General features: G+C 39.4%; 1 protein-coding gene across 1 annotated transcript in view; it reads right to left on the minus strand.

Annotated features, from left to right (window-relative positions):
- Positions 1-10,559, minus strand: part of NDUFAF6 (NADH dehydrogenase (ubiquinone) complex I, assembly factor 6) — a gene marked incomplete at its 5' end in the record, with an annotated part of 21,494 nt that extends 10,935 nt beyond the window's left edge. Inside the window, 4 exons of the mRNA XM_010294837.1 lie at positions 876-932; positions 6,002-6,124; positions 7,047-7,146; positions 10,534-10,559. Coding sequence (XP_010293139.1) covers positions 876-932; positions 6,002-6,124; positions 7,047-7,146; positions 10,534-10,559 — 306 coding nt within the window. The remainder of the gene's footprint in view (positions 1-875; positions 933-6,001; positions 6,125-7,046; positions 7,147-10,533) is intronic.
- Between the last annotated feature and the right edge of the window lie 4 nt (positions 10,560-10,563).

A 10,563-nucleotide genomic window follows, 5' to 3' on the forward strand; every position in this document is an offset into this window, starting at 1 on the left:
GTTCCTGCTGCTGTGTCAGCAGCATCACTGTACCATCCTCTTGTTTTTTCCACAAAATAGGGTGGATATTTTAAAATTCATGTGATTTGAATGCCCCGATTCACAGCACTGCTTAGAAAAAACTCCACAGCCATGATAAGGAGAAGCAGCAAATTATAACAAGAAAGTTCAGATGGGTCATTTAATTTTTGAGATTTTATATCCATGACTCATCACAAGAGAAAGCTATTTAGAGGCAAAATAGATACGGTAAGGAAAGAGGTGAGGAGGAATAATATGATGCCAATGATGTAGATTTGTGCAACTTTTTGCAATATGCAACATGTCTTTTCTCTTGGGGCAGGATTGGAATGGGACAAAAAAAAAGATCATGTATGAGTTCCTCTTCTCTTCCATTTGTTAAAATGTAGTTTTCCACAATTCTTAACAGTTGCATATGGAAACCTTGCTACTTAATCCCATAGGACAGAACTTCCCTCACACACAGAAAGGTATCCATGTGTAACTCCCAATGGATTACCTCTAGGGGTAACCACTTCCAATCAGGAACAGAGACCAGCAACAGAAAACATGAGCACAGATACACTGGTCATCAGAGCAGGGAACAAGAAAGATGCGGACTCACAAACTACACCTATTTCAAAGCAAAAATAAACAAAGAATTCTATTAGCCCTTTTGGCCAGGAAGAGCAGAAATTATGAGCAGGGGCATCAAGGGAGAATTAAAGGATATATAGCAGTACCATTCTTAAATGCTACTGTCTGGAAAAGATTAATTACTTAAGCTTTTGTTTTACGCACAAAAACATAAAAATAAGGGAAAAAACCCAAATATGACTAAAAACAGAATCAGACTTTGAATGGTAAATACTTACTCTTTCATCAATGATCTTCATGAACCACATTTTAGTCAAGTTATGCCTCTTGACAGCCTGAAAATTATGAAATAAAACACCCATGTTAATGTATACAAGAAGTATACATTAGTATAGTACTGCATTCTGAAGGCTGAAATATGTTTTAGGTAAACCTTTTCTTACAAGGATTGTATTCACTGGGTTAAATCAAAGTGGCATGTCAGTGAAAAATGAGGATCTTCTTCAAATACAAAAATTTTCAACTGGCATTTGTTACAAGATGTTGCACACAAAAAAAGAAGTCTTGGACATCAAGCCAGTTAACTAAAAGCATTTCTTTAATACTATTTTTGAAAGTAATTTATTCTTTCATGGATTCATATGTTCCCACAAAATATTTGCAGATAACTATGTTCACTTTCCAAAGAGAACATGGTTTCCTCCAGAGTCAAGCAATAAAAAGATTTCCCCTGTAAATTTTCAAGAAAATATCCGTACAATATACCAATATGTACCATAAAGACAGCATGCTAACAAAGTAATATAATTAATATTATGTTTTTGTTTAACAAAGTGTCTCACAGTATCTCATAGTCACATATTGTTCTTTTGGTTTATCTTGTGTTTAACTTCCTTCCTGTACCGCTTCATTCTATCAACTTGTCTTCAATCCTCTTACACACACTGAATTTTGCAGACCACATTGTCAGAAAGACTACAATCACACATATAAGTATTTATAAGCAAAACTTATGGAGCACATTTCTCACAATCTTAGACTTTATAGCTCACTCTCAACTTCTTTACATCCATTATATTTGAAAATACTTTCTCAAGGTTTGACAAGACTAGATCTTCTTGTTGATTCAGTAAAATCTGCTTGAGAAAGTACTGTGTGCAAAGGCAAATCTTAAGTTACAACTACAAATACCAGTTTTGCTTCTCATTTGTTCATCTTGAGTACCATTTTGTAAATTAAATCCGTGAAGTAGTCACAGCTCAAGACTTAAGGCACCCAACTGAGTTCTGCTAAATTACCTAATTTGTACATTACATCCATTTTGAGCTACCTTCATTCAAACACGCAGGTCCTCATTTTTCTAAAGTTTTGAAAATTGGCTTCTTCCACAGAAATGGATGGAGAGTTAGGTCTCACTTTTCGAATGTTCAAAATGGACAGTTAAGTAAGAACAAGCATCATACAGTTGCTATATAAGTTTATATTAAAGTCACTGAGAGCTATTAAAAATTCTAGAAATACTATTAAAGGCTATTTATATACTTTACTAGTGCATAAAACTCTTGGAACCTAAATGTGAGTATTCTGGGATATACAAAACCTCAGGAACACAATTAACATGATAAATCAGTATTTATTCTGGAAAATCAAAATTGTCCTTGTACAAACTCAACAGCAAGAAAAGAGTATACATAAAATATGCTAGGCAAAAGACATGCTAATTCTATTAACAGCTCTGCAATACTTTGAGTTCAGGTGTCTTTCCAAAACCTTCTTTCTAAGAATTGCAATGAATTCTAGAACATTTGTAAAGTAGTGTTCTTCAAATTCTTGGGTTATTTTCTGAAAAGTAGAAATAAAATCACATCTTGAGTGTAAAGGCCAGCAGGTCAGGTTGGATTGTTTGCTCCAGCACTCTGCAGTGTTCAGACCTATGTGAGCTCCTAGAAATTCTGAATTCTTTTTCAGCATCTTATTTCACAACCACTTCTGTTTGGGTTGTCTTATGTTGGTCTTCCTTGAGAGAAATCATATGGAACGTGAAATGTTACCACAGAGATAGGCCGATTCTTTCTTCCACTTCAAAGTCAGCATCCTGATTTCAGCCAGGATAGAGCTGGGTTTCTTCACAGAAGCTAGTGTGACACTATGTTTTGGATTTGGGATGAGAAACTGTTGATAATGTGCTGATGTTTTGAGCTATTGCTAAGTAGTCAAGGACAGTCCAGTTTCTCGTGCTGCCCCATCAGCAAGCAGGCTGGGGGTGCACGGGGAGCTGGGAGGGGACACAGCCAGGACAGCTGACCCAGGCTGGCCAAAGAGATATTCCCTACCTTATAACGTCATGCCCAGTACATAAACTGGAGTTAGCTGTGGGGCAGAAATCACTGCTCGGGGACAGGCTATTGATGACCGGGTGGTGAGCAATCGCTGTATTGGGCATCATTTGTTCTTGTACATTCCTTTGTCGGCATTGTTATTGTTGTTATCATTGTTGTTTCTTCTCTCTTGCTGTCCTATTAAACTGTTTTTATCTCAACCCATGAGTTTTTTCCCAGTTCTCTCCCCCATCCCACTGGGGGAGGGGGAAGTGAGAGAATGGCTGCGTGGTGCAGGCTGGAGCTAAACCACAGCAATCAATTTTCTGTTTTCTGAGAAAGGAGGATGACTGGCACTCTTAGCCAACTCTTTCCAACATGGAAAGGGTTGCAATTGATCCCAATATCTGAATGATTTATATCTGAATGTTGTACTGGTTTTGGCTGGGATAGAGTTGAATTTCTTCATGGTAGCTTATATGGGGCGACATTTTGGATTTGTGTTGAAAACAGTGTTGATAACACAGGGGTGTTTTAGTTATTACTGAGCAGTGCTTACACAGAGTCGAGGCCTCTTCTGCTCCTTACACTCCCCCAGGAGCAAGGAGGTTGGGGGTACACAAGAAGTTGGGAGGGGACACAGCTGGGACAGCTGACCCAAGGGATATTCCATACCATATGATGTCATGCTCAGCAATAAAACTAGGGCAAGGCTGCTGTGCTCAGGGACTGGTTGGCATCGGTTTGTTGGTGGTGAGCAATTGTTTTAATTTGCATTACTTGTCCTTCTTGTGTTTTATTTTTCTGTTATTTTTTTCCTCTTTTCCTTGCAATTATTGTTATTATTTCTTTTTAATTATTAAACTGTTTTTATCGCAACCACCAATTTTTTACCCTTCCAATTCTCTCCTCCATCCCACTAGGAAGGGGAGAGAGTGAGCAGCTGTGTGGTGCTTATTTGCCAGCTGGGTAAAACCATGACAATGTTCTGCGTTTTCTATAAGTTACTCTTCTGCTAATAAACATTTCTACCCCACATTGATACACACAAGTAGTCTTGAAATTGAAAGTGGCTGAAAGAATATATACAATCATACCCAAAAACTAACTTGTACCTAACAGACTCAGACAACTAAATGAGAGGATATCTTCAGAAACAAAAATAAGTTAAGCTACACTAAAGCAAGTTCCTCCTTGGAAAGGAGACAAAAGCATTTTGGGAGAAAATGGTCTTGTTCCTGAGAAGTTTACCATATGCTGGAAGAGAGACAGAAAGGAGGAAATAAAAAGCAAAGACACAGACAGATCGACATGCAAAACGACTAATTCTGCATTTTAATGTCTGCATTAAAATATCACCCTAGGTGTATCTTCAACTCCTATAATCCCACAAAAAGGCTCACAACATTTGCCAGTCTTTATTCTAGCTGTATGAACACTTCGTTGTGGCTAAAGCACACACTTTATCTGAGCTGGAGACACCTACGAATAGCTCCAGTCCTCCTAGAAGTGACTCTAACCAGTGTTTTTCTTTTATTTTAGTTCTTGGTTTTACCTACATTTTCTCCTAGTTAAACAAACTGTATATTGTTTAAATCTCAATTTTAATCTAAACATGAGTGTTGGTAGACAGGAACAAATGCTCACTTATGCTTTATTTCACATCTGAAGGAACAGTCACCAAGAGACCACAGTTTCAGCACTGCCAAAAATCACTGAAAGAGGATTTGGAAAGGACTGATTTCTGTGGTCTCGTAGGTGCAGCAGAGTGGATGTGAAGCCAAGATGGCAACAAGTGAAATGCTCTAATCCTGCAGGAACTGCACTGTTCTAATCCAGCGTTACAGCAAGTGTCCTGCTTTTCCCAGAATTTTAACAGGAACAATGCAGATGAATACTTGGATGAAGGCTCCATGTTTCACTGGCTATTTTTCAGCAGGTCCCTAAACCCAACCACGTATGGGATCTATGTTAACTCTATTCAGCTATTGAGATCTAAACAAACTGCAGCTTTTCCTGCCCAGGAGCTCTGAGTTCTTTAGTTTAAATGCAAGTTCTGATCTTGTAGAACAGACCTTACGGTAGCTGCTCTTTTGGAAGGTACTAAGACTCACTATGGCCTGTGGCCCTAAGATGATAAATTAGCAATGTATGGAATTTCCAACCCCAAAGAAATTCAAAATTCCACTCAATGTGACCCTGGCAACTTAAGTTAAACCTCTGAGTGGCAAGGTGGACTAGATGACACCCAGAGATCCCTACCAACGACATTATTATGTGGTTCTGTATCAGCATCAAGGGGAAATCCACTTACACTGCCTTCAGACCTTCAATCATCCATCGAACAGAGCAATGACAGTCCTGACTAGAAACAAAAAATTTTGCAAGAAAGCCTCTGTTTCTTTGGCCATGACCAGCAGAGGAATAGACCTGTAGGTGTACTTTATGTGTGATGTTCTAGTGATGTTCTAGTGCCTGCAGAACTCAAGGCATCTTGGTAAAAATAAACTTAAGTTCAAAAGTACATTCCCTGTTACTCAATGCATACAAAAGGATCTGTGCAAAACATAATACATAAATAGAAGTCATCAAGCAACTCTCAATGAGAGAAGACTGTATTAAGATTCTTCCTATTATCCTGTAACAGGTATAAGGTCTTGGGCTTTTCCTCATACCCTATTTGCTAGTTCAACTTCTGTACTGTCTCTGTCTCTGTCTTTTTGTACAGCTTTATTTCTTCAGGCAGGACTAGCACTGGCTCAGGGAAGTATACTTACGCACTTTACTTGCTGTCAACTTACAGCTTACCAAAATTTACTCTGTCCTTCACGTAAACAGAAGAGAAAAACAGCAGATGGTTCACAGAAGTCTGACCCTCCAAGTAGGTCCTACCTAAAGATCCTCCTTCTCCAACTCTGCTCTTTGGTTGTACATAACTTAAAGCATCACACACAGACACAAAAACAGCTTACATTCTGTTTTATATAAAATAAAGCTGTTAACTATGCACACACAAAACAATTACGTTATTCCCCACAGTAATATTTTAGTTAAATGAATTTTAGGACAATAAAGGTATATTTTACCCTCCACAGTTCTCTAGCAACTGGCTGATGTGGTGGGTTATCGCAGTATATATCTTCCACAGCCTCCCTCCAGAACTGCATTCGCATCAAACCTGTAGTCTTCTGAGTTATGGAGTCTTTAATCTGGAAAGGATACATCTGGAGTGAAATTCACAGTGTCTTTAAGGCACCTGGTCTATCTACACTGAAAAGACAGACACAGGACATAGCCAAACTCAGCAGGGAAAGTGCTCAGTTCTGTTAAACATAATAATTTATGTTTATTCCTCATAAAGCATACAAACACCACAGAGAGTGGAGGGGAAAAAAAAAAATCTTCACCACAACCTGACTTTGAAACCCATGGGAGATTAAGGCCTGGGCAACCCTCACCTTAGCTTTCTTCCCAGAAGAAAGCAGTGGTAACAGCAGCGAGGGAGGGCAGCACCACAGGTTGCCAGAAGCACAGCCCACAGCAGCTGATCTGGGATTTTGCTTGGTCAGCACATTTCCTGGATCGCTCCCTTCTGGCAAGGGTTACCAACTTTCCTGGTTGCACTGGCAGCTCCTGGCCACCTAGCAAAAGCAAGAGACTGCAGCCGCTCCCCTCCCACAATTCCATAATTACAAACTTCCCTCCCAGCAGCCTTTCCATTAGCTGTCTTCTGCCAACAAAGACCTGGGACTGATTATATCATCCAGGTTTTTGACAGACCTTCTACAGATAGAATTTAGCAGCACTTCACCGATTCAGTCACTGCATTTGAAGCCAGAACATAGATGCAATCACGTAACTGTATCAAGTACCACAGACTGTTTGTTATGATTTAATTTTAAAATGCACAACAACAAGAAAAGTCAGAAAAACTATACAAAATAAAATGGAGGAGGCTGGCTACTTTTCAAGGGCCATTCAAACTAGAGGTTTGTATTGCACTATCTATTCACTGCCCTCTATAGTACAAAAAAGTTAATCTTGGCAAACAACCACCTACTACTGTAATTTAGAATATAGAAAGTGTTATTTTACATTTCCAGAGTTCACAAATATATTTTTAATACCTGCCTGAGCCAGTTCCACATTGAAGGCTCTCAAGGCAAAAGCAGAGGCTCGAGATTCCGCAGGCAACAGCAGCGAACTGAGAAACCCTTCATAGTCACGCTTTCTAGAAAAGGATGAAAAAATACATTTATTATTTATAGCTTTATGTAAATTGGGCATGCTATGGCTTAGCACTGAACTCCTAAAATAGTAGCAATAAGTTATAGTTCAAAACTCTGACTTTGCAAGAAGTAACAGCTTTTAAGCTTATTTTAAAATAAGACAAACACCAAGAGAGAGGGGGTGCTGTCTGAGCTCTCAGCGCACCTCTCAAATCCAGACCTCAAGATATTTGGCTAAAGCCACGTAACAAGGCTGCGGCAGAACTGCAAATAGAATCCAGATTGTCTGACTTTCAGACTCCTGTTCCAAACATGAAACCATATTTCTTTAAAAGATTGCGTTTTGAAGCTTGGCAGAAGAGCACTTGCTTAACCCGTAAGTTTTTGTTCATCAGCAACTATATTCAAAACATAAAAATTATGGTCTTGGCAGTTCCACTGCAGGTAACTTGTTGCCAATCTAGAGTGATATGCCTTTGTTTGGCCACTTGGGTGTGCCATTAAATTAAAAAAAATCACAGTGCACAGAATCATAAATTGCAAATTCATACGTCACTGTAGCTAACAAAAACACTTAGTCACCTCTGAAAAACTAAATTGCTTGTTTTGAACAACCTGATTCATCATTAGAACAAGACCAGCAACTCCAAGTTTCACCTCAAGTGGAGAAGCAGCTGTCAAGGAAAACACATTTACTCATTTCCATGAAGTCCGCTGTTCTTATATGTACTCACACTTCATTTGAATGTGAGCTTAGAATAGCAAAGCCAAACTAAGACCAAGGGTTATTAGGGTTGCTACTTTTAGCATCAAAAAAAAAGGAAGTGAGATTAACAGAGGTTCTTACCTCTACAATACACAGCAGCTGATAAACTAGCAAATGCTTTGAGTTTTCACAATAGTTGTGAAACTTGTTTTAGAGCTTGGTGCAAATCCAGAAGCATCAACCAAAAAAATTTGTATCTGTGAATTTTGGCAGGCTTTGAAGGTCACCTTCATATTAAAGAACAGATGCATCAAACCTCCCTCAATTAAGACACTTTCTGAAAAGTATTATCAGCTCAAAATCTAGTAATTTTTTGAAGGCTGACCATAGTAATACTTGGGATTGCCCACCCTGGGTAGAGCTGCATGGTTTAGAGCCACAGTTTCCCAGTTCCAGTTATGCAGTTTGCCTGGGTTGTTCACACCAGTACAGAACCACCTCTACTTCCAGAAAGGAAACAAACAAACACACCACACAAAGTATACAGCAGCACAATAGAGAAATTTGTCTTCCCTCTAGTAATGGTGTTGGCATGTTGGGTTTTTTTTTTCAATTATTCTAAGCTTGAAAATTAAGTGTACCAAAAAATAGCTACGAAAAAAAATCAGAAAGAAATGTGAATTTTATGCAGACAGTGCACCCTTGGACATAACAGCAGAAATGCAAATCCATTAAGCCTCAGCCTGTAAAACAAAATTGATATTGCTATAAGTCATGTTCCACCCCAGCTCTCCTGGTAGTAGGGTAAGGAATGATGAAAGGAAGGAATGACCTTAAGTCTTGTATTGAGTGTTTTTCATAGTCTCCCTCTCAAATAAGCATAACCTTACATATGAACCCACAGATGGAAGAAAAGTCGGTTATGACCATTACTGGACTTTCAGTACAATGAAAAATTTAAAGTTGTAAAAAGAATTTCTTCCACATTACACCATCAAGTCACAAGCTTGTCTTCCAGAGCAGACATCATAAACAGCAAGAGACAGAAAACATACCTACTAGGGAAACAGTTTTAATCAAATAGCTTAAAGCTACTAGTAAAAGAGTTATTTAACATAAAAATGAAAACCCAAGAGAAGGGATGTATTGCAAAAAGTTGCATGAATCTACATCAATAAAGCATAGCTCAGTTGTTGTTCTTCCTAATGTGCGGGAGACTCAAATTCAGGACTGGGGAGTTGCTGATGCTTGCATAGCTTCATGCGTTTTATTTCTGTTTGAATAGTAACTCCTTCCTTCTATTTTTTATAACTTATATTTCCATGCAATGTATGAGCTACTGTGAACAGCAGTTTCAATTAAATGATGCCAAAGGCATAACCACCTTTCATTATTTTGAATACTTGTGTATTTTTATAATTAGTCTTTTGTATGGTTTAAAAAAAAAAAAAAAGTTTAAATTCAACCATCTCAGCTTCTGTGCCTCGGAACCTATCTATTCTGTTCACAGTTGTTTGTTACTGAAAACATTTTACCTGTATATGTTAACTTTACCAGTATATTGACTGCACACATAGTCTCTGATCTCCTGAGTAACTGGTAAACAAATCCTGGGTAGTCAGGAAAACAAAACTGTAATCTGAAGTTTTATCAAGGAAAATACAACCTGGGTATGCATTCTGATGCATCTGTAAAGGTCTGCTGCTTGGTGTTGCACAGAAAATTTAAGATTGTCACATTTCTTTCCATTAGTTTTCCTACTTCAAACATTACTGCTGACCACAGACACCTTTATATCGTAAAAGATATTTATGAGCATCAGCATGGAGAAGATGGTCCTGTTCCACTCTTTCTATACATGCTTGGAAGCCTTCTCCCTGCTTTTGTCAACCGTCTAGGACAACAGTATCCAACAAGAAATTATTTAAGTCTTTACAGAGAGACTTGTTTAATTTTTTACTTTATACCTCTGAACTCCTGTGGACTAGAAAGCAGCTAAGGTGCCTTGCATACGGCCCAGACGCCAAGCAGGAAATCTTGCCTGGCCTGGAAATGTCTGACTTGCACTCCTGCTCCTCTTGCAGCATTTTGGATTTGACCAAAACCAGATACTTTTGAAAACTAGTCTTCCTCCCCCTCCTGCCTTCAGGTCTGAGCTACTTGAGCTGTCTGTCCAGCTGTCGGATTTCCTCTGCTTTTGCTCATTTTCCCAAGGAATACTTGGGAAACTTGGCTATTTCCCAGTAGCCAAGAAGATCTGACGACACCTATTATTTTTAAACATCCACTTCGGTGAAGCCGAGACAAAGAAATGGAAACGTTCAATATTTCAGAAGAAAAGCAATTGTGAAAGAAGCAGAGGAGGGAAACTGCCGTTTAGACGTTAAGTCATCCATGTAGCTTAAAGGTTTATCTAGTTGCCGCGGCTCCCCCTTGAAACGGCGAGGTGCCGGAGCAACCTCATCCGCTGGTGCCGTTCCCTTCAGGGCCGCAGGGGGTATTTTAGCGGCTAGGCGAGGCCGAGGGCGGCCTGGAGGAAACCCCAGTCCCCTTTTCCGGGAAGCTCAGCAGCCTTTCCGTCAGGAGGGAAGCGCTCGCAAGCCTTCCTCTGACAGACTCGCCGCCTTCTTCTCTTAGAGAGGACAACCCGCGCGTCTGCAGGCCTTCCTCCCCGGGCACTCACCGCACCAGCTCGGCGCAGTACTGCACCTCT

This window comes from Phaethon lepturus, unplaced genomic scaffold (assembly GCF_000687285.1).
Source record: "Phaethon lepturus isolate BGI_N335 unplaced genomic scaffold, ASM68728v1 scaffold14819, whole genome shotgun sequence".
Taxonomy (NCBI): domain Eukaryota; kingdom Metazoa; phylum Chordata; class Aves; order Phaethontiformes; family Phaethontidae; genus Phaethon; species Phaethon lepturus.